General features: G+C 43.0%; 1 protein-coding gene across 1 annotated transcript in view; it reads right to left on the reverse strand.

The window, feature by feature from the left end:
• Window positions 1–25,455, reverse strand: part of LOC138568821 (transmembrane channel-like protein 2) — a 636,652-nt gene that overhangs the window by 483,402 nt on the left and 127,795 nt on the right. Inside the window, exons 5-6 of the mRNA XM_069646590.1 lie at window positions 25,198–25,304; window positions 16,164–16,262 (exon numbers count right to left, since the gene is read on the reverse strand). Coding sequence (XP_069502691.1) covers window positions 16,164–16,262; window positions 25,198–25,304 — 206 coding nt within the window. The remainder of the gene's footprint in view (window positions 1–16,163; window positions 16,263–25,197; window positions 25,305–25,455) is intronic.

Below are 25,455 nucleotides of genomic sequence, written 5' to 3' on the forward strand. Positions count from 1 at the left end.
AAAATGGAACCCTCTATCCAAACTGACTGGTTTTTAGGTTAACACGCCATCATTACTCCACTGACATCAGCTCGTCTGTTCCTACTTTCTTTTGCAAATGTTATGTTATCCTATTAGAATGTGTACCACACCACTGCCATTTGTATGGCCGCCAGGTGCCCTTGCGCCTCTGAAAGAGACTCTTAAGGGGCGTTAGTGAATTAAGGTGAGAGGGGAAACTGCAAGAATGCTGTCTTCTTTTGTTGGGTCATGCAGACGGGAAGTAACATGAGCTCTGCATTTATTTGTGTTTTGTGTTAAGAACATCAAGGTGCTTGTGTCCAGAAAGGAGAACCCGTGTACACATAGAGCAAGGAAACAATGTCCAGAGGCCGTGGAACATAAGCTGGATGCAGAGGTGCAGTGTACTGTTGTTTGCTGTATGGGGAGAGTGAAATTAAGAAGCTATGTGAGAGTGGCTTACCTTGTTTGCCTGCATCCAGTTTGTGTTTGGAAATCTGTGGATAGTGTTAGAGGCTTAATTAGCGCATAATCGAGTTAATGTAGTTTGCCAGTAATCAGTGGGTTTCCAGGCACGAGTTGGGATTTGGCAGAGTATATAGTCTGCCGAATGGTGAGTCACACATGTGAGTAGTGCAGAGATAGGTTGATACTCATGGTGTGACTGAAGCAGTGGTGCAGCTGGCCACTGGATTGGGAGGAATTAAGCCCTCCCACATTACGTTGCAGTCAGAAGTCAGCATATTGCCTTTACTCTCAGTCAGGTGCAACAATGGGAAAGGGCACTACAGCAAGGGCCTGTCAAATCTCTAACCTCTTACATTTAAACAATAATTAAGAAGGAGCTGCAACAAACGTACCACACCAGAGGACAGGTGCCTGCTCACCCTATATCAATATGCACCCCATGATGAAGCCAAAGACGTACATGCTCTGCTCAGCATTTAGAGGACTCAAACCTCCCAATGATTAGCATCTCTTTGTGTAACTCAATGTCTGAATTAGGGTGAAAAATACATCTATTAGGCCAATGAAAGGATACATATATATCGAGTCTCCCTGTATCAGAGGAACAGGGATGTGGTCAGCCCAGTCAGCAAATAAACCTTCTAATGCTATGCATGTGTAACCTACAGGCAACACATCGCTTAAAACTGTTCTCCAGCCCCCCCTCCAACATTTTGAGGTTGGCTCTGACCCTGGGCTTAAGTCTGGGGTGCATTGTGTAACCAGCAGCGAACATCTGCATTTCTTGATAGTTGCATATGGCAGTAGCTGAAGGCAGTATGGTGTTTCCGTTTCCTGTAGCTGTGGGGTGGGGAGCATGTTTGAACATCCATTTGCAAAATATTGAAGGCTTGAAGGTAGGTATATCTCTTGTTCATGTTCCAGGTTGTTGATTGACGTAAAATGTCTGTGGGTATCCTGTTTCTAAACAGTTTCTTGGATGAATGGACATTACAAAGCCCAGTCATTTGTTCTTTTCTGCATCAATGGTGTTCCTGGGTTATGCATATTTCCTTTGGTAGAGTGTTTGAGAATTTGGCCACCATGTTGGAGAAAGCCAATCCCCCATGACTCTATCATAGCACATGGTGTGCAGTAGTAGATCATCAATGGATCTTAGCTTCCTTCTTGGTTAGTATTGGATGAAATTAGCCTGAATGAATTCTGTGTCACGATCCTGAAGAGCTCTGTGGGTAATGTAGAGGGATTTGAATTACTCCAAGGCTGTAGAAAGATCGGCCCCATTGCATCTGGATCAGCTAAATGAAGTGCATAGTTTTGGGATAGGGCAGTGGGGCCTGCTTTATCTGCACCTCAGTACTGCATAGACCTAATTTATGATGCCCAAAGACATATATTTATTATATTTGTGAAATAAGAAATTATATTTGTGAAATAAGCAAGCCTGTAATGGCTTCTACTACTACTGTCGCTATGCAGCCATTCCTCTCCCTTCTATCCCACTCCCCGCTTCCCTCAGTCATTTTTCCAAGATTGTTTATTTCATGAGTTCCATGTTTTTGCTGACACATTGATACCCTGTATTTGGCTCAACATAGGTATGGGCACTGGTATCGTTGCTACAATTGAGGTTTAGCATGTTTATTTTATTTCAACACCAATAGGTACCATTACATATGTATACAAAAGCAATACAAGCATAACGTGTCAAGACTATTACTATGACACATTCTATTTGTGTCAGCAAACTTTTGTGGTCACAAAGTGAAAAGAAAAGGAAAACAAAGAAAACACTCACTATCCACCCAAAAGGATACTATTATAGAAACAGCAATGCAACCAGATCATGTGACACTACACTACAGGAGACCTTAAAATTATACATGTTTCATGGAGCAGTACAATAACATATAAATTAGCCATAGGTATACAGGTAAAGGCACCTGAGATCCCTGAATTTATCAGATTATCCTCTGTATTTAACAATCGCCTTCTCATACGTGGACACAGTCAGCAGTTTCTCCACACAATCATCAGTAGTGAATCTGTGGGGGATTTCCACGCACACAGAAACATCTTTTTGGAAAACATGCAGCCTGTTAACACCCACATTTCCTTGGAGATGATAGGCCTTTTAATAGGGTGACATCCCCAAGAATCAGAAGTGAAGCCTTTCTCGGAACTGAACTGCAACGCCAGGTCCATCCTCTCACACACACCCTACCAGAAGTCTCTGGTTTTGGCACAAAACCAAAGCAAGTGACTTAAAATGCCTACTGATCGTTTGCACTTCCAACATTGATCATTATCTGAGAAACTTCTTTTTAACATTCTTTCTGGTGACCAATATGCCCTAAAAAGTAGTTTAGTCTGTGAGGCTCTCAGTCCCCAGTCCATGCTTGAGAAACGAACATTATCACAGCATCTCCGTCAACATTCAGGACTAATTTTCTCTTCCAGTTCACCAGCCCCTCTCGTTTGGATGCAAGGACATTGTACACGGTGGCCGCAGGATGACTTGCTCGGGCACAGAGTTCCAACGTTGACCAGGCATCACTTTGCTCACAATTCTGTGGTGTGGACTTAAGCTTAGATGATATTAGACCTCTTAGTTGCCTATATTCGGCATGGCTCCAATCGTTCAAACCAAACTTCCTCTGTTAACTTCCAATTGAACATACATGCTCCTGTATACTCTTAACTATCTGAAGTTTGTTTTATCGTTGTTGACATTTACTCTAAAAATAACCCCCATATTTATGAGCATCTATGGTCATTTAATTCACAAAGCTACTTTACAATATGTTAATGATTCATGGGAATAGGTATGTGGTTGAATAATGATGAGTCTACCAGCTTTATTGCATAACTCTTTCATTACTCTCTGATACAGCATATCATTGTTCTGTAATTCCAATGACGATGGACCATGTACCCTTGTTTTATCAAGCATATGCCCATGTTGCTGTTTGATTCTATATTCGCTAGAATAATAAAGATGATCGATTAAACATACAAAGCTAACCTAGTTACATTCCTACATTTTAGGAATATTCCCAATGGTGGAAACTGAATTAAAAGACAGAACCTGATATGTAGAACAGTATACTTTAAAACACATGTCAATAGCATATGTAAAACGTGAGATGTGACAGGAAAAGAAAAGTTAGCCGAAGTTTTTTGCCTTCAGGGTGCCATGATGAGGGACCCAGGGAGCGCTGGGGAATTCTATGTTGGAATTTTTTCTACAGGTGCCTGGGGAAGCACAGCATCTCTAGCAAGTGTTTCTGTTGACCATACACCTAGTACCAGACTAGATGAATTCTAAGCAAAACAAAAGAGGTGATGGGTCAATGAATTCTCTTATTGAGACTGGAATATTTATTAATCAATTTGTAGATAGGCTGTACTCCACAAGATCACTGGCTGAGATACTGGAAAACGGAATAATGGAAAAGTATTTTCGCAGTAGACAACAGAACATACAGTTTAGAAATTACAACTTTATAATTTTAGGAGCATATACAACAATAGCGCTATTATCCTTTCGATTTGTTTCCTCGCTTTCCTTACAGAGACTGGCCCCAAAAGGCACGTCCTTAGACCTGCCCACTGATGATGATGAAATGGTCTTTGCAAGGTTTGGCCTCAAAAGGGCAGGTCTACAGTTTTGGATTGAACAGAATCATATCAAAAGCCGACACAACAAAGAACTTCTCTTTCATTTGGTAGGACATTTCACCTCAGAAAATTAGGGGAGGAGAGACATTTTCCACAAGCCATCACTTTGTGTTCTGATGTCTGCTGCAATAAATCCCAGTTCCAATAGCCTGTTGGTGTTGAGCTTCCTGTTCCAGTGATGAGGTACAAGGGTGCACCAGGCAATGATAGTTGCCCAAGTCCCCCAGACACAGGGGCTGGTACTCACACGGCAAGGCTAATCAGCCCTGGTTAGGTAATTCGTGAAGTGATGTAATTGTAACTGCTGGGCTCAGAAACCTAACCTGGGTTCTAGTACTAGCTTAGACACCCAACCAAATAATTCTGTGTTTCCTGGCAGCAAACATTTCTTTCTGTACCCCAAATTGCAAAAGGGTGCAATTTAAATGTGTGAACACTAACTATGCTGTGTAGCATCTAGCACAAGTCCATTTAAGTGCCAACAGCCCTCACAACCCATGGTTTCCTCTGTAATCTGGGCTTAGAAAGAACCTAGGTCCAGCACCCCATGTTCAAGATGATAATGCTACAGTAAATGGTTTCTATTAAGTGATCTTCTGCTCCTTGCAAGTATGTCACGATCATGTTAAAAGTTCTTTAAAACAAAAACAATATCATACAAATAGAATATCTTATCTGTCGTCTTGACATAAGGGAACAATTTTGTTTGGAATTTCATTAGAAAGTAAAATACACTTTAAATGTACAATTTATTTATTAGGCATTTGTAAAGCAAGTAAATTGTGTTTCAAAGCGCCCACAGGGCAATAGGGAAGGGACTTGGGATTGAAAAACAATTAAAACGCTGGTAAAGATGGACCTACTAGGCCTTGTGAGCATTCAGAATTCAAGTTCAGAGAGAGGAGAGGGGAAGAGGGAGTGGGGGGTAAGTGCTAGGAGTGCCTGTGCTCGTGAATGAGCAGCAGATGTAAGTGCCCAGAAGAGGACATGCTAGGGAGAGGTCAGATGCCAATAAATAGGTAAGTGTAGGCCTTAAGTGGCCTAGGTCAGTGGGTGCCAAGACAAGTGCTGGGAGTGGGCGGAGGCTGGAGGTGATTGGGTATGGGAGGCCAGAGCCCAGAAGGACACATAGGGGCCCTGGTCACCACCTCAGCCACTGTGGGATTAGCAGAGAAGGGAGGAAGGGAAGGAGGAGGTGAAACACAGGCATGTCATTTATGTGAACCTAGGACATGGGCATCATTTGAGATTAGCTAGGGGTACAAGCTGCTATTCCTAGCAATTGCCTTAGTCGCCATGGCACCGCCTTTGAGACCCCAGAACTACTGCCTTTCAAACTTAGATTTCAAAATATGTTGTGTTGCTCAGAAATATACTGTTAGACTGAAGCAAATCACTTGACATTAACCTTGTCTAAAATTATGACTTCTTGTGCAGTGGGAGCCACCACCACAGGCAATTCTTGAAGGGGTGTATGATTAGTCCATTTGCAAAAGGAAATTAAACATTTTCCACAATAGCACTTGCCATGATTTCTAAGAAATTATCATTGTGTGGGTAGCTGTTTTCTGATGTATACATTGTGTGTGTGTGCGTGTTTGCAATTTCCTTACATGTGTTGTTTTATGTGTTCTGTGTGCCACCTCATTGAAAACTCTGCAAAGCAGTTATTTCTGTATACATTTTCACATGTAGGAAATTTACTTTTTTATGTCACATGTAGCAATGAATGTGAATAGCTCAGTGAATTCATTGACTTAATTTATTGGATATTTGTACAGTGCCGCGAGTGCAGTAACAAGAAGTGCAAGGGAGAAGCGGGGGAGTGCCGCTCTGCACGAAATGCAAAGTGCTAGGGTGAGAAGGGAAGTGCAAGGTTAAAAGGAGAGAATGTAAGTGAAAAAGGGGAGGTGGAGGAGCAGCGGGCAACACAGGGACTAGGCGAGTGCAAGGGGAGTCCAGCAGGGCAAGTGCCAGTAATTGCATGGAGTGCAGGGGGTGAGTGTCCACATGCTAAATGCGAGGAGGGGGTGGACTCAGTGTGACGAATCAAATTCCCGGGCACCAGTGGTCCAGGGATGAATTTCGGTTTCAAAACCATCAATCAGCCTGCTACTTCTAGTACACCAGAAGAGATCCAAACAGATTGGAACACAAGTAAATTATAAACCTCCTTGTCCAATTGTGGTAACGTGGACAGAATGGCAGCCTTATCTCCGAAAGGTCATAGATCATTGGTTAGTCGCAACACAGCGAAAATTAAATTATTACCCAATGATAAAAGGGACTGTCCAGTCAAGGTTGTATAAAAATATCTATGTCTAAGGCGTCTCAGACAGCTTTAGTGACTGCAGCATTACAACAGTCAGTGGTTCTGCCGATCGTGGTTTGAGGGCTCGACTGCCTCAAAAATATCCTTAAATGATGGACGCTGGTTGATGCTTGTTGTGGCACTGTTCGTAGCTTCTTCACAGGGCTTGGGTTGTCCTTTAAGGCGGACGGCTTAAAGCTGAGGAGAGTGTTTGCAGGCAACAGCCTTGTCTTCTGTTCAGAGACTCTCTGGCACTTCCCACCTAGGAAGATTGCTGGCAGAACCTAGCAAGGCACCCTGCTTTGCTGGCTGAGTACTGCTTCTGATGCTGCCTGATGGGTCCTCTGAGTCTGGTATCTCCCTCTGTTCCAAGGGAGATGGTTAGGGGAGGGATCTTGCTTCCCTCTTGGAAATCCTGGCCTTCCTTCACTGGCGGAAGATGTAAGGCAGACTGTACCTTCAGCCAGGGTCCAAATGAGTCCTTCTTCTTACTCCTGTCAAAGTCATTGGGTAATCTGCTAAGTGAGGGGCTCATCCCTCTTTTAAAGCCAAATGGACTGCAGTGATTGATGCAGGCTAAGCCTACCTTAATGAACTAATCATGGGTCCCCACCAACAATCTTCTGTTATGTGTGAGGTCATATCCAGAGTGCTTTGCAACAGGAAAGCTAAGGTGTGACAACATATACTACTCCCACCCATTTTCCTGTCTGTTGTGGATCAAAGCGTCTCTCTGGTTAATTGATCTCTCTGTGACTCTTGATCAAAGCGCAGGTCTCCCTTGATGTTTGTGGCGAGAACAGACTTCTGTCACCCTCAATTCACATACTTCTTCCCTGTGAAAGGGGATTCCCTGCAGCAGTTGCCTACTGTAAACAGTTGTGCCATTCACTGCCCTTTATACAGAGAGGTGGGAGTTGACACATTGCATATCAAAGAGGTGGTAGTGTCCTACCTCCTTTTGTCGGTTCCGCGCTCAGGCCTATGGCAGGTCTGTTTCGATCAAATCCCATCAGTATGCGCTGCCACCAGCAGAACTTTAGACAATAGAGTGAGAAGATCCAGGGGGCCTTTGATATTTTAATTAGGCTGGCCATGGCCGCAGGAAGGTGTTGCCTTCCCCCTTCTGAGATGCTTTGATGTTCACATGGCTGTCACATTCCAGCTCAATGTAACAGGGATGAATGTGCCTGCGGGTGGTGTTCCCTCGGCGTACACTTGACTATGTGTTTGTTGTGCGGTGAACAGAGGAAAATGTGTGTGGATTAGCCCAACACATTTTCTGAGGTTGGTTTCCCATCATTCATTTTCATTACAAAACTTTAAACAAGCCCAGGTGAACGCACACTCCCCGTGCGGATGGTTGGATTTCTCACACTGGGCGGGGGGACCTGGTGCCCTGAAAAACTCAGAGGGAAGCAGGCAGCCAGTTACTGCAGCAGATGAAGTGTTAGCAGGGGAGGGGGGAGGAAGAGGAAAGGATAAAGAGAAAATTATGTTCTTGAGGAGCTTCTAGACCTTAAGGAGATCCAGCTCAATCCTGAGAGGGGCAGGTAGACCATTCCAGGGGGAAGCTCCTGCTGAGGAGAGAGATCTACCTCTACTCTCTGCTTAGAGAAGCAAAGGAGCTGCAGAGAGTTGAAGCTAGAAGAACGAAGGGCTCATGCACAGAGGTATTTGGGGAGAGAGGGTTGGATGTATCAGGGTCCCAGGCCCCAGAGAGCCTTGTGGATGATGCTGAGGATCTTGAACTTGATCCTAACCATAACCAGGTGCCAGTGGAGAGATTATAGTGCTGGAGAGATGTGGTCCCTGAGCTTGATGCCAAGGATAAGTCTTGCAGTCCTATTCTGGATTAGTTAAAGAGGGCAAAGGGAGGATAAAGGAAGATTAAGGAAGAGGCTGTTGCAATAGTCGAGCATAGAGAGGTCCAGAGCTCTGTATACATTCAGTTTCTGGGGGAAGGTAGGGAAAGGGAGAATGGCTCTGAGGAGGTGCAGCTGATAGTGGGCCTTCTTGGCAAGGTCCAATATGTGAGGAGAGAAGGAGAGAGATGAGTCAAAGACGACACCAAGGCTTTTTACCTCACAAGAGAGTGAGGGGAGGGAATCCATAGAGGGTGGTCAGAGGTTAAGATGGAAGGAGGGAGCTGGGGTCTGAATGAGAAGGATCTCAGTCTTACTGACAATAACTCAGAGATCATTGGCAGCATACTATGACTGAATAGCTGTCAGACAGTCAGGGATGAGGGATGGGGAAGAGGAGGCAGTAGAAGGACGCTTAAAGGAAAGCTGTGTGTCGTCTGCATAACAAGGTGAATGTTGAAGAGCCATGGCAAGAGGATAGCGATTTGAGGTACGCTGCAGGTAGAGAGTGTGGTAGGGGAGAGAAAAGGGCCCAGTTGAACCTGGGAAGGTTGGTCAGGGAGGAATGAGGTTAACCAGTCCAGTGCCAGGCCTGTGATGCCAAGGGTGTCACAGAGCTGATTTGGCAGGGTGGCATGATTGACCATGTCAAAGGCAGAGGAAATATCCAGAAGGAGAAGAACTGATGGAGAGTTGGAATCGAGATATGAATGTCTTCACGGGTGTTCAGTAGAGCAGTTTTCGTGCCTCTGGCTGCTTCGAAGCCAGACTGATGGTTGTGGAGACAGCCAACAGATTCAGTGTGTTGGATCAATTGGGAGATGACCACCTTCTCCAGGAGTTTGCCCAGGAAGGGGTAATTAGGATAGGATGGTAGTTAGCCGGGCAGGTGGGGTCGCAGAGGGCTTTTGAGGAGAGGATGCACAAGGAAGTGCTTGAGGGATAGCGGGAAGGAGCCAGTGGCAAAGGCGTGATTAAAGAAGTCAGCCATAGCTGGCAAAAGGGAGGCAATGTTGTCCTTGATATTTCTGGAGGAGCAGGGGAGCACCTGTTTGGAGGAGGCTTTCATAGAGAGGACTTGTCTAGAGACCTTATCCGGTGCTATGGGCAAGAAAGTGGAGAGAAGGAGGGAAGGGGAGAGGGGGGCCAAGGGAAGCCTGAGACCATGGGAGGGAGGATAGTAGAGGAGAGTGAGGACAGGAAGTCCTGAGTGTTGTTTAAGAAGTGGAAGGTCAGTGAAGTACAGAGGGTCAGGGATGGCAGGGGAGAAGTGGAGACTGCCGGAGGATTGGCAAGTTCCTTGCAGATTTTACATTTCGCCTCTGTTGGTAGTGGTCCCAGAGATGCAGGCTTGGATATGGGCCCTCTTCAAGCGGATGGAGAGTCTGTCTTGCCTTTGAAGCAGGTGGCAGGCCAGTCTGTCAAAGGATGTGCCTGATGCCCACCACTTCATCACACCTACTCTACACTTGTGCTTCAAAGAGGCTAGGTCAGAGTCATACAAGGTGTTGCACTTTGGACGCAGGCTTAATGGGATCTTCACGACAGGGGAAAGGATGTCCATGGTGTTGGTGATAGAGAGGTGAAGATTAGCAAGGGCAGAGTCAGTGTGGGAGTCCATGTTAGGATTGGGAGGGGAAATTAAAGTGGCGGCAAAAGCAGCAACTGACACTCACTTCATCGGTCGAATGACGGAGAAGGAGACTGGCAGTGCAGGCAGAGGTTTAGCCAGGGGATCTAAGAGATCCTGGTGAGAGGACAGGAGAGAATAGTCAGACCAGGAGAGAGGTCTGATGAGAGGGTTGGAGATGGGGCTGTCTGCCGAGATGAGAGCATCCAAGGTATGTCAGGCTGATGGTGTTGGACCGAAAGGATGAATGTTAAGGGAAAGAACATCACAGAGGCTGCGGAAGAGTCCAGTGGCTGAATCAGGAGAGTCAAGGTGAATATTGAAGTCTTAGAGGAGGAGATGCTTGGTGGTGGAGGCAAGAAGAGAAGAGGTGAGGTCAGACCACTCTGAGACGAAGAGGTAGACTGCACCAGGGGTCCTGTAGATGGTGGCGAGAGTCACCGAGAGGGTTGTAGAGACATCAAGCCTGCAGATGAGGCATTCGAAGGAAGTGTAGGCCTGAGTGGGAATGATAGTATCAGGCACTTATTCAGGGAAGATCAAGGCCACTCCGCCACCAGATCAATTAGGTCTTGGCTAAGAGCGGATCTTCTAGCCCTCAGGGAGGAGTCTGTCAAAAGCAGTGACAGAGCTGGCAGTGAACCACATATCATTGAGAGTGAGAACACCAAGGTCAAAGCCTTCAAGAAGGAGATAGATATCAGAGGAGTGTTTAACAGCAGAGCAAGAGTTGAGGGTAGCTAGGTGAAGCTGGTTACCACCTTTGAAGGTCCTCCGAGGAGTGGTACAGAGATGTGGTATGACTGTCAGTGGTGGAGAAGGGGCAAGAGGGGAGGCAGACAGAGGAGTGGCAGGGGGAAGGGAAGGAATTTGCTAAGAGATGGAAGATGCCTATCAAGAAGGAGGAGGTTGGGCTGAGAGTCCTGGGCAATGACAGTGCCATTCTGATAGACATTAATGATGCACCTAGAGGATGAAAAGCATGCCAAGAGTACTTTCCATCTGGTGCCACCATTAATGGGTGGCAAAGAGAAAGGGAAGAGGACAGAGACCATGTGGTGAGTCCATAGGTCCAGAGAGGGAGCGACAAAGAGGATGTCTATGGCAGCGTGCCCGGAAGAATCGTTGATGTACTTGTCAGCGATAGGCAGGCCTGGATTTGAGGCCAGGAGATATCTTTTGAATGTTTTGCTCCCAGTCTTCGAGAGAGAGGTAGGATAGGTGATAAAGTAGTAGTTAGAATAAATAGTAGAGATGGCGAGCACCATGGAGGGAGAGAGCAGAGAGACGGAAAGCGGGGAGGAGAGAGAGAGAGAGACAGAGAAACAACAATGAACAGAGATACTGCCTGATCCATAATGAATTCACAAGGTGGCTTAGAAGCAAGACAGTTGCAGATAAGGTGGGTTTGCGAGACATTGCAGGTCACCAGAAACACGGTGTGTAGCTTGATGCATGGAGAGTATCCACTTATTAGATGTTTGGGATACTTCGCCTGTCTGAGAATCCAGCTGGCACTCTAGGCTTGTTAACAGTAGCTATACCAGGTAAAAGGGTGTCAAAGCCACCTGACCTCAATCCTTCCATGCACTGTGGTATGGCACTAGGTTCACAATGCCCCCCTCCTTCCCAGTATAGGCCACCATCACAGTTTGCTTGGCCTTTCCCTTATTTCGCCTCCCAGGTATGAATGACTGCACCAACCGTCGCCAGAAGCAGGCAGAGAATAGCTTGCTTGCACCAAGTACTGTGGCAGTGTCTATGTGCCCCCCAATCAAGTGCCTCAGCTCACCCCTGGGAAAAGTGGATCCTAGGACTGCAGCAGGAGGGTAACCGGTAAACAGTCAACACAGGCACCTGGGGCCTCACTTGGCTTCCCCCGACACAGTGGGTTTACTGCTAGTTGTTGTATTCATCCAGCATCCCATCACAAGAAATCTTACTCTTCTATCCAAAAGGTTTTGATTAAGATTTCTTTTATAGTTTCAATTTAAATTAGATTGTCCTTTGGTACGTCACATAGCCACTCTATTAAACACAAACAATTGTGTAAGCTAGAAAGAATACAGTGCAAACATCTGTGTATACGGGTGGAAAATTAAAGATGATATGGTAGGGGATGTGGTCTACTGGGTAAATTGCAAACTGTACTTTAAACTTAGGGTGAGTGTTGTGAAAAATGAAATGAGCACCAAGCCCAGTGTGCAATATACACTTTGGTCATTCAAACATGTAACCTTTCATTGCAGACAACATTCCTGGCTTCCTTACCTGACCAACATGTGTGATCGGGAGCAAAAATCTTTATCTCACGGGGCCTACCTTCCCCAATTGGGATCATAAAAAGTGATTCAGTTAAGTTTGCACTATACAGTAAATAAACAAACAAAGCACATATCTAGCATTTCAGGCTTTGCCTGACATAAGATGAAAGAACTTTAGTGATTGAGTTTGCACTTGGCAATAATCACACCATTTGGGTTTGTGAGGCTGCAGCTTCCATATGATGACTATACCTGCAGCATCACTGTACCCATTAAAAATTGGGACAGCACAGTTGTCAAAATATGTTGGAAGCCTTTTGTCCGCTTTGTAGGCCACCATCACAGTTTGCTTGGCCTTTCCCTTATTTTGCCTTAGTATATTTTGTTATTTTTATTAATCATACACGTATAATAGGTTTCTTCATGCTTTTGCAATGCCAATTTCTGTGATGCCACCAGGTTAAATTGTCAGAAGCCAGGGCCAAGAGGGGGACACTATGCAGCCCTGGGAAGTGTGGAGGGGCCAGGAACGGCAAACGGAACCCCACAAGGACATACAAAGTGCCACATCTGCCTGATGTGCATACAACAGCATTGCTATGACTCACAGAGCAAAAAGTCAGCAAAAGTATCCAGGACTATAGGAGCAGCGCACACCTGTTGGAGCACCGCTTGTGCTCAGACTCTTCACCAGAATGGTAACAGAAACCCAGAGCTCCAGTGACTTGGAACACAGGGCCGCAACACCATTGGATCAGCATTACATCCCCCATGCACATAAAGATAATTACTGCAGGCTTTTGGGGGCATTTCAGATGCTGGAGACCTTAGGATATTGTTACAGGAAACCCTCGAAAGGGTCTGGCTCCCACCCATTTAAGCTTCATACTGAAGGCCATTCATGGGGGGTCCCGGGGAATGCACCTGAAGCGTTTAACTTGGTGTCAGTTCATGTGCATAAAAGTGTGTAACCATGAAGGACACTGCCCTTATTGTGCCCTTGTTTTTCAGACTCACCTACATCAGCTTGTGTGGACCGCAACTCAAGTGGACAGTATTTTGGGGGAAAAGGTGAGTGCTGTTTTCCTTTTTGATAGTTTGGAGCAAACACAACCACATGTATGAGGCAATGCGAGTGCTCTACAAAAACAGACTAATTACAGACTCATGATTTAATGAATATGTTCTACTGATGCATGTCTCGCGTTTCTTGTGCATGAAGTAACCCCTTATGCGTGATTTGAATCTGCAATGTTTACCATATGTCTTATGCCACAGCATGCATTCATTAAGCCAAATGTAACAGTGTGTGAGTTGTGAAGGCATCACGAATGAGACACAGACAACAGGATAGATGTTTGAGGTGCACACTTTTATTAACTAAAAAGGAGGGTTGGGAAAATACCTAATTTGCCCTAAGCTAAGGTGGGATTTCCCTACCTAAATTAAACTAAAGATAATCTGTGTCAGGAAGTCCAAAGCAAATGTCTGTCTGTGTCCAAAACCTATACTTGCCCTCACATCTAACTGTATACAATGTGTAGGGATGTCAGAATCAAATGTGAAGTGTTCAGAACAAATGTTCAGAGCTTCTTCCAGCTCTTAAGTGAAAAAAGGGTTCTCCCTGCCCCACAATTCAAATAGTTCACTTTACAACAGATGGGTTCCCTTCCCCTAGCTTTCAAATTCAATGTTTCAAAATAACTTAATTCCGTGAAATATTCAATGCTCCAACACAACAATATAACACAGTTCTTTTGGATATTTACCAGCTCTTCAAGTTTGGTTACTTGTCACCAATTTATAAAGTTCAGCTCATCAATCTCAGTTCACATAGGTTTCCATTATTCAATCCTAACATGTCTTTTCCATAGGGGGTGTACGTGGTCTAGGCGCAGTTGTCAGACCACACGGTCCACCTATCACAGGTCACACAAACGACACACCTTACTTGGATCTGTTTCATAGGTTTCTTGACACAGTTCCAGCTTCACAATGAGGCTTGACTCAGTATCCTTTCAAGTGGCCTTGAAGCCTTATTATGTCAACATTCACTTGTTCAGTAGCCTTCACTTGCAAGACCAGCATAGACTTTCCAGTACACTTACTGTTATAGTTCATTTTGTACAATGCATCATAAGCTTCCCACTACACTCTCGTGCTAGAAAACACATTCTCTTGCACACAGGATTTGCTAATATTATGGTTCTCTTACACCACTTATTCTTGGCTCTTGGCAATGCTTGCTTATTTCATTTTTGGCAAAGATAGTTTACTTGCTTGGCTCTTGGTAATTCTTGATTATTGAACTGTTAGCTAGTGCAGCCGTACTGCCGAGATAGTAGGGCCCTCTGAGAGGCCCCTGATGACAGCAGGCCTGGGTTAATTTGTCCCCTCTGCGCTCCTCTTGTGACGGCCCTGGCTGTGACCCTTGCAACACTCCTACTGCTGATTGGAGCCTCGGGTGTCTTAGAGATGATTCCCTGACACACAGGAAGATTTTGATGTGGGCAGTTTATTACCTTGAAGTAACATTGGTCAGAGCACGTTTGGGCTGTGCATGGCCCTATACAAATTTGGCCTGATCTGCTGGGTATGTGTGAGCTAAAAGTGAATTGCCATTGGGCATTTCCAGCTGGCTTGGACATATGTTTCACAATTCCTAGAGTTCTCTAATTGGCAGAGCATAACAGCTGACAATACCCCTATTTAGCAATGGCATTTCAGTGAAAGCCATCTCACCGAAAGTCAAACTCAATGCAAACATTTCAATTGTACACCATCACAATAGTATTTCTTTTTGGGAACTTTTCACCTTATAAAATGACACCAAATTGTATCATTTTATTACAGAAGGACTAGAGTTTCATTCTGGTTTTCCTCATTTTTGTGCCATATTTTGGTTATGATTTGAAATCTTTAATAGTTATTTTTAATTTTAACATGATTCCTTTTTCTTTCGAACTTCAATGAGTTCTACAGCTGACTGAATGTATGTGTTTCATTGAACTAGCCTGCATTGACATGGGATTTTGTCAAAATGGGTTGCTTTAAAATGGCTTCCATTGAAAAAATGGATGCAGTGAAATGGGGAGCTACCACTTTAACTACCAGTGACTGTGTTTCACATTGCAGTTAGTAGGATGCATTGCAATGTTCACTCACTCCTTCACATATGCATACTACGTGCCACAATCTCATAGATAAAGTAACATAGCTCATTTTGATGAACGTCTGTTTTTAAGATCATGCTTTGTTTTTCGCAGTGTACATTCTAGAGATATCTTCACACAAGGCATAAGTATATAAGCACAGTCATTTAGTTTGGAATGTGTGTTAAATAGTCTCCCTAGTTGAGAGTAAGTGAACAAAAGCACCACATTCTAAAATGTTATGCTACTGTATCTGTTGTATTATGTTGTTCTGTCTCACAACATCCTTCAGGGCACTTTCTTTGCACTCGTTGCTTGTTACACCAAGCTATATTCACATCCACCCTCAATCATTCTGCTTTTCTGGGTTTCCGTGGCTGTGCTTGTGTTTATCACCCTTGCCGAAGATGAAGTCTCCCTATCATCCATATTAAAAACCACAGCCCAAGCATCATATATGGCCTTGAGCATGAACGTTTAACGAAACAATACAAAAAGACATGAGATCCCAGCAAACTCACACGAACCTTTGCAACATGTTTTGGATTTTGAATAAGAAATGTATAATTCAATGTCAATATTTTCTATTTTTTTATATTATATTTTGGATTAGTTTTTCTTCTGTGAAACACTACATTCCTTTATTCCCTGAAAATAATACATTCATTGTTTTACAAACTTAAATTTGGTGTACAAACATCCAAGAATGAGAAACATATTGATGTCAATATTATAATTTCCTGCAATCTACATTCATCTGTTTAAATAAAAAGAACTCCACAAGAAACATACCTCAAAATCCCACAGCACCGAAAAATCCATAGCTGTGGTTTCCTCGCTTCTCGGTACAGTCTTTCTTGGCATGCTTCCATATGGCATACCCATCAAGATCTGGTTGACAAAAAGCATGACAAACTTACTTTTTCAAAGGAATATTCGTATATTTCATGCATAGAAGATTCTAAACATTCAATAATGTTCCATGGAAAGCTCACAGTAATCACAGCATCCAGTGCATCCACTCCCTAAAATTGTATCAATGTTTTGTAAATAAAGAGTCTGCATGCCTAGGTATCCCGAGAGAATTCACATCCGAGTATTCTACAATCTTCATAATCAGTCATTAATATGAACGAGGGCCAGTTATAGCTGCTAGAATCTTGAGCAGAATATCTGTGTACTGATACCTTTAAATTGGAAGTCATTGAACAGTGGAAGAAAGGTGGGCACCACTGTATTTTTTAAACCACAATGACTTACAATCAAATATCTCTGTATTTTTCCTTAATGTTAATCGCAACACAATGCTAAAGCCTTAGGCACTAGGGTGTCTACTCTAGAAATACATTCCAAACTGTGCCCTTGGAAAACCATGTGCTCTCACCTGGCCCAGTCGGGCTGCATTAAGAACAAAAGGGCAATCAGAGATTCACATTTTTTTTTTGCTTGATGTATTCAGTTGTATGCAAGATCAACCCTTCTGATGAACCATTTGATTAGAATGAAGAAACACATGTCGAGGCAACTGTAAATTCACTATTTTCTAATCACAGACCAATTGTTGTATCTTCAAACTGGAGAACTTTACCATTCAAAAATAATGTGAAGCAACATTAAATCATTGAAATCGAAGATACAAATTAAATAATATCTAATTCAAGTGTGCAAATCAAGTGTTCATTTTTTGAAACGGAACCTCTAAATATTAACTGGGGTGCAAGAAGGCAGGTTACTCTAAGTTTATTTGAATTTCGGCATAACATTGGCAGCCTCAATGTAAGCCCAGTTTTTACAATTACATTATTTCAGTGCCAAGAGGAGCTCACTATTAATTGCCACAAGGCTGCAATAAACCACTTTTTCAGGCTGCATGTATTACTTTGTACAATTAGGAATCAGTACTCAGATTCACAATACATAATGTGTTCATTTAAACAATTTAGATGTTTATTTGTTTTAAACAGTTTATTTTAGTCGTAAAGTGAGACAGTGTTCATACACAGGTTTGGTTTGGCTAATGCATTTTGGACTTAGTCTGTTTTCAGGGCTTAATCCTGGATATTACAATTGCCAAGAAAAAATTGTGCTTTCACAAATCCTGGTGAAACACCAGACTGTCCGTGGCAGTCTCCCTTAAACTTGGCATATGCCCAACACAAGCAAAAACATTGGAGCAGTGAAGACGTCTTTTTTCTAAATTGTTTAAAGCAAAACTTAATGCATTGTGAATCTGGGTACTGATTCCTAATTGTATAATGTAATACATGCAGCCCAATTGGGCCAGGCGAGGGCACATGGTTTTCCAAGGCCATACTTTGGAATTTATTTGTAAAGTCATTCAACAAAACCCATTTAGACAGTGTTCACGGCTTCAGAAGCCTACACAGAACCAGAAAACAATGCAGGCAAAAAGCAGAGACAGTCATCTGCTAGAACAGACTCTGCCGTGACTTGGTATGTTCTCAAAGCATACCCAGCCATGTCAGCAACATTATCCCTTTTCCTGCTTCCTAAACCTTGCCCTTGGTGGCACTGAAATCATGGCATACCACTGTGTAGCCTTACTGTGGTCACTTTGGAGTTTGTAGGATGTGTGGAAATCCTGCGAGAGTGCACAGTAAGATCACATATTCACTGCCGTATCTCGGTGCCCAGAAATGTTCACAGTTAAATTATGATGTAAAAACCAGCCTTCATTGTTTGTGTCCCCAGAGATCCATCTGGGCAATCTGTTTAGTTTTTCAGCTAAAGGCGTCCACATTTTGCCCACTTGCAGCAGGACATCTTACTCTACTTGATAGAGATCTCCAGCAAGGTCTATATAACCACATAGATCCATGAGCAGTCAGCTCGCATGACCACCAACTGCAGAAGGGTCTTGAGCTACTAACCTCTAGCCCCTTAAGTGCCAGGCTATTATGCAAGTCTATGCAAAAAGGACGAGCATGCTCCTCCTTGGCACTTTCCTCTGAGAAACCTACAATTTCACTTTTCTCAGAAACGTACAGATGACATTCCTAAGACAAATGCGGCAACCACAAATGCTGCTTGAGCCACACGTGGTTCTAGCGATCAAAGCATTTTTTTGGCTAAACACATTTCTCTGTAAAGAGGTCTCAGATGCTCTTTCTGACTGCATGGATTGTTGCCAGATTATGTCAGTGAGCATTACAAGCTGCCGATTTGCATAAGTAACTGACCTCCCTTTCATGCTGCCTTACTTGGTGACACTTGCTGGACCTATACCAGGCCTTGGATCCTGTCCTAGTCTTCAGCCGTGAACAGCACAGGTCTGCCTAGTTTGACGAAAAAACAGACAAGGGTGCAAAGTCCTCCATTAAGCCTCATTATAATCGTTGTTCCAATGACCCCATCAAGGCTGCTGACTCCCTTCCATATGATAGAAAAAGCTTTTTTTCGTTTTACTTGTGTATTCATTATTATTATTTTTGAAATGTGCATTGTGTTGAACACAAGGTTTGTTCACCCCTAACTATTTTGAAGTTTGAACTGGTCACACACACAGCATGTTTCTGAAGGGCGTTTAACTCTAACCCTGTGACACTGGTAGAGCCAAACGCTCATTTGAAATGAGCTGAGAAATCGGGAGGAGCAGATCACATCTGTCACTCCATTTACAGTTGACTCCACTCAGGATCAGACCGGGACATTAAATTATCTCGGGCACCAATAAAAAGTGGACCCCAGTTGCAAATGGCAATTCATTTCTTCTGTGACAGATGGTTTGAATAGTAACCAAGGGGTAGGTTTTTGATAAAACTTGCCAAGTTAAAATGGTCATGACTTACCACATCCACTGAATTTCAAGGGTTTCGTTGCATTAAATCTGCTCAATTTAAACACCACCTTAATGTTTTTTCAGTCAATATATATATATATATATATCGTTTTTTTAAATTAATTTTGTATTGTAACTGTGCTACAGTTTATACAAACTTTCCACAAATAGCTAAAATGTTGGTACAATATTTCCCTTGGCCAAAGTAAGGGAAGAGAAAAGAACCTACATCCTATGATAGCAAAACATTGTATCCCATGTTTGCCCCAATCAAGCACAGCTCCCTACAATATAGAGGTGAGACCATAGTCCCAAACAGTGGCGAGGGAGATGTTTTCCTCCTAACTACACACAGCCTAGACAGGAGATATCACCCAACGATATCGCAAGAGTCTGGGGTGTCAGACCATCTCACCCATTCTAGAGTCGAACCATGTAGAATCTCCTGGATTTTTCTTCACAGCGACTATTGAGACCACAGAGACAACAGCTCTTTAGCAGATGTGTTAGCAGATAAGCCCGCAGAGAGTAGGGATCGGGATTGAAGTGGGTTTAAAGATTCACATATCATCAGGAGATATTTTGCCATTTCAAGCATGTCATCCCCACATAAACGACATGCTCTTTCCTCTCTCGAATGGCCAGCCCATTTCCCCTCCAACTCCCATGTTTTGACAGCAAAGAACTTAATCCTGAGATAGTCCCAGAACAGCATATTCCCAATAAAGTTATTCGCACATTTGGGAATGGGTCCTCTTGTTTCCAGATAATGAAAAAAATCTGCCCCGTTCAGACAATGCCAGATTATCATTACTGAAGTCAGGGAGCAGGCGCTTCACCTGAGCTTTGAACTTTACGTAGTCTGCCTCAACTTTGACCTGTGGCATCTTGGGCAGTCAGCTAGCAGCAGTGGCCTTAAGTACAGAAATTCTGCTCTTGGGCATTAATTGGACTCTGGACCTCAGTACTTCCTAGCTATTGGTCTGCAACATGTTCTTTGGTGCTCCAGCTAATTTCCAATGTGTCAGGAGACAGCAGGATTGTATTCTCTCAGCAATGGGCAAGATGTTATATTCAAGATAGATAGTCTCAGTTGATGCCCAGCCAGGAAGACTGAGTAGTTTCTTGAGTAAGGTCAGTTCAAGTTTGCACACTTTTTCCAAGTGCTTCATGGAACCATATGATGCTTCATGCATGATGACTGAGGAGATCTAGGCCTGATATAACTGTAGGATGCTGGCCACTGAGTAGCCCCTAACCCTCCCTTTATGAGCAAACAAAAGAATTTGTCACAGAGTAGACAATGAAGAGGATCTTACGTGTTCAAAGTGCTCATGTCCTTGCAGTTTATTATCCAGATGAATCCCTAAATATTTGTATATCAGCATCTCCTCAAGGGGTGCCTCCTCATATTTCCAGTTGATTTTTCTGGATCAGTTAAAGACCATAATTTTGGTTTTATTCATGTTGACTTTTAAAGAATTGAGGTTAGAATATTTCTGAAGATTGCTCAACACACATTGATGTCCATTTGGAGTGAGATCCAAGATGACCAAATCATCTGCGTAACCTAGTTTGAGGGTTGAGCCAAGTTTTGTTGATAAAGTGGCTGAGTCCTGAAGTGTGTGGCCAACATCTGAAAGATATAATTTCAACAAGATTGGAGACATGGTATAGCCTTGTTTGAGGCCTCTGTAGGTGTTTATCCATGTGGTGATCCTCCCTTGGTGGTCCAATCTTATTTTCACTTGTGTCTGGTCATGAAGTAGCACTATCACCTTTAGGAAACCTGGAGGTATACCCCAGCTTTCTTTGCAGTTTGGTCCAGAGGCTCCCTCTGTCTACGGTATTGAAGACAGTGCTAAAAGTGACCATGGCCGCATATACTGGGATCTTTCGTATCATCCAGGCTTGTTCTACAATGGTTACTAACGCCAGAGATATATCGTTTAGTTTGATTGTATCGTGTTAGCTAAGGGTTGAATGGAGTGTTGATCCAAAAGAAAACAACGAGAGATATATATTTTTAGTGAAAAAGCTTTAGGTACGAGAGAGTTAGAGTGATCAGATTTAGCCCGCCATCCCCCTTAGATGTCTCCTTATGATGGAATTTTGTATGTCATTGTGAATCCTTTCTGTTATATTATGTATGTGCTCATGGGCTTTGCAACGGGGGTCGCTGAGTTAAGATGTTCATTACTTCCCACATCCTTTGAAATATAAAGGGTTTTGCTGAGTTAAACCTGATCACTTTGACTCTCTTTTAACTAGTTTTCTTTCACGGAATTTCAAGGGTTTTGTTACTCTATAGCTTCTTCGGGGCCCACTAGCCATATCCTTTGTTCATCATCAGTGGCCACTGCCATTAAAGGGTTTTGTTATGCTATAGCTTCTCCGGGTCCCATTAGCCTCGGCCTTCGACATTGGCCACTGTACATGTTGCATCAATACATTTCTTCAGGGCCCACTAGCCATGGCCTTCAGCCACTGTACATGTTACACCAATCATTTTTTTTCATTGCCCTAGCCTAGTCAATGTAATCACACCAGGTGCAAAATATGTATTTTTCGACTCGCTAGTCCCGCGTTAATTTCCTGGAAATCATTTCAGATCATGCTGCTTCCCGCGTTAGCGTTGCTCTGTGCCAATTCCTGCGATAATGGTAACACTGTTTGAACATTAAAAAGTCTCTGCCATCCTCACAGGCAGTCACCATGTGTCCCTCTCATCTTTGCATGGTTCTCCCACTCCCCTAAAATGCTTTTTCCCTCCCTGACCCTCTCCCTTTACACCATATCACTCTTCAGTTTGTGAGAGGCTGTCTCTTTTCCAAGCGCGTCTTGCGGCATTGATGCTGCAATTTTGCATGATTGCCCTAGTAGTTCAATGATAAGCCAACAATGTTCTACCTGCAACTGACTCCCAAGCCCACTCCCAGCTCTGCAGCTTTACATGGTGAGCTCGTTGCACTCCCGACCTAAAGCATAATATGATTGCATCCTTTCTTCTGCTACAAAGAGTATTTTGAGAAACTTTTATGTGTGGCTTCCTTTGGAATTAGCGTGGGAATCGCTCCGATCGAGCAGAAAAGATGATGGCTTTTCATTTTTTAAATGTCTCTCAGCCTCCCTTCTGCAAAGCACCATGGGAATTATATAAAGGTTTTTGGGATGCAAGGGGGGGCATCCCCTCCGTCGTCAAATATTTTTAAAACTACTGGACTGATTTACCCCAAACTGCGACAAGTTGTGCCCAAGTTGTTTCACCTTTGACACATATGCTGACCAATGAATAGAAAATGCCAATCCATTATCCATAATGATTTTTAATACTAATTTGGTTAACGACTATCATTCCCTAAAGATTTTATAACCAGAACACTTGGGACAGTAAGGAAAATATCTTCCTGGAACTCAAGACCTACTTCCATGGGAATAGAAAAATGAGGTGCCAAATGGGGTACACCGAAAATACTTTAACAAAATCAATTCTGATCAATTTGTAAAATATACACTTTTTTGAGACCCCATATGGGACCCCATACAAAGTAATAGAGAAGCCTTTAGCGTCATACATTTTCAGGATATGATTGATAGGTTAAACCTTCATTTACTTACAAAATGTAAGTAAGCCATCGATCTCCTGGTTCATTGTAACACTGCATTTTAACAAGATGATCAATATTGTATGAATTACAATTACATAATAATGCCAGAACATGTTTTTTTTGTACATGTGGTAAAATTGACCCATCAGTCTTTTAAAGCCTTCGTAACTTCTTTATATTCCTTGTTGAAAAGGTAATTACCGCCAATCTACTGGCATTTACCTTTAACCCCATATTCTTCATATTTCGTGTATATGTTTCCAAAAGAATTTGCAGTGACTAAGGGTTTGTAGACATTAATACACAGTGAACAGCGTATGTCAACATGGGGGTACAAATCGTCCAATTATGGGTACACCTGCACCTGTTTCATACAGAACATTATATCACTCATTATATCACTCATTAGTGAACATTTTATATCAGATGGGTGCAAGAACGTAGCATCACCGAACACCACAGCGGACGTCAAATTGTTCAGTTGTCAAACCTCCAAAGTAATAACGAATCACTGATGTGATATTTTTATTTATTTTAATAAGGATTTTTAAGATCCACCATTGAAGTCCCATATTTTCCAATATGTACTAACGCCTGTTTGTATCTGCTGCCTTAAATGCATTCACTTAACCCATGAAAGCTATATGGAGATTCTTTCTTCATAAATAGCCAAGTAGCTGCAAATATATACACGCTTAAACCTTGTTGTTGTGTCACAAACACCTCTTTAAAACCTATTTGTACTGGATAAAAACAAAAACATTATGCTAATTTGCCCAGTGAATTCTATTCTTTCTAAAAGATGTTTTCCAAAAGTTTGAAAAGAACAATCTGTCAACGAAATTAGTTAAGGACTCGATTGATTACCTTGCTTATAAATCGGAAAGATAATCACCTGATGGCAGTAGAGAGGGAAAGAATTGGTAAAAACCATGAAGTTAAAAACATGAAACGACATTTTCAAACACAAAGGGATATTATTCTGCTAAAAATCAGATGAGAAATTTAATTTCCTGGGCTCATGTTTGTTTTCAATGATGTGATAACTCCCGCGAACTCTTCTAATGTGAAGTACTGATGTCCCTCAGTGCTGGAGACTTCACGATCCATAGCATGGGCTATGTGCCCTCCCCTCCCGCCATAAAGACCATTTGCCAGAATCATCCAAAACACAGTGGCCTAAGCGAAAATGCCCGAGATCTCCTCAGTAAGCCCACGCTTCCTTGGAGCAAGAAGGCTTTTGTACTGTTTCCACTTTTGAATTATACCCTTCCTGAAAGCCTAACCTTTTTGTAGGGGTATTAATAATTCCCTTTCGGAATGCTTAAAGGGATAATTTTTTCATTTTATACTAAGTGCAACGCGAATATTTGTATAAGCATGTCAACAGTAGCTAGCGTTTTGGTGTTGGTTCAGTAACATTAGGATGGATAACACACCCGCGCCTAGGAAACGTGAATGCTAGCTTATGCCACAATCAAAGCCGTGAACACCAACCTGCGTGGCGTTCGGATGGAGTTGTGAACGCTAGCTTGCCCACTCCTCGACCGATCTCTAAACACTAGCCTGCGCCGCGACCAGATAAAAGTGTGAATGTTGGCATGATCACACCAGTATGGAGCCCCAATCATTGGCCTGCGCCGCGCCTAGATGGGAATGCGAGGGCCAACAAGTGCCACACTCCCCAGAACCGCGAGTACTAGCATTGGTAAAGGTCAGGTAACCCACTAACCAATAAGCTCAAACTCTGCATACTTATCTCACTCAAAAACTCACACAACCATCTCTCGCACAACAAACCGCACGCACTTCACAACACTGCAACAACACATAAACCGGAACAACAGCACATGTGGACTGACTCCAATCCGATACCTGCACCAAAGCTCAGCACCCGGTGTATACTGAGTTTAAGCTGCCAACAGCACACCACTTCTCTCACTATCCTACTCCCTTCTTCAACCTACTAACCCATCCCACCTTTATCGTTTGCAGATCTGCCTGAGCGCCTGGGGACCAATTCCGTTGGTGACGGTGCGCGGTACAAATACCTTTAACATTTTAACATTTAACATAAACAATTGATTATAGAACAGTTATTAGCCATAATTGAGTCCATCAGATTGAACATCATCATTGGTGAACATATATCTTTGCCTTCACAAAATCCCATAGAACATCAGTGTAAATTAGTCCCTGCGTGTTTAGGCTTATGCTGCATTCATTGGTTTATGTGAGCTGTGCTAAAAACTGTATACACATCTTTGTAACATTTGTTTTAATCAATGCCATTTTTTTAATAAGTATATGGGCGTTCAGCATTTCAATTCAGATGTGCTCTATTAGCAATCATTTGACGCCAACAAACTGTTTTGAAAGGATACAGGTTGTGGAAACAATTTGAGCTTGAAGTCCTTACCTCGGGAATTACAACCAGGCCAAAGATTAGTCCAAACAGGATCAGGTTTACACCATACATCCATCTGAGAAATATGAAATATGATGCTACAGATGAGCCAAAATGACCTTGAAGGAGAAAAAAGGAGAGAAGAGTCCGTCAGAACCTGTCCGACAACTAAAAGCTTTCCTCTGGTCCTTTAATTAATGTATCATTTATTTATCTTAAGGCACGACAGAAACATGCAATCCTCTTAAACAAACCGAGCCCCACACTGAT

The sequence above is a fragment of the Ambystoma mexicanum genome, chromosome 2q (genome assembly GCF_040938575.1).
Source record: "Ambystoma mexicanum isolate Mex_15411 chromosome 2q, UKY_AmexF1_1, whole genome shotgun sequence".
Classification (NCBI taxonomy): Eukaryota; Metazoa; Chordata; class Amphibia; order Caudata; family Ambystomatidae; genus Ambystoma; species Ambystoma mexicanum.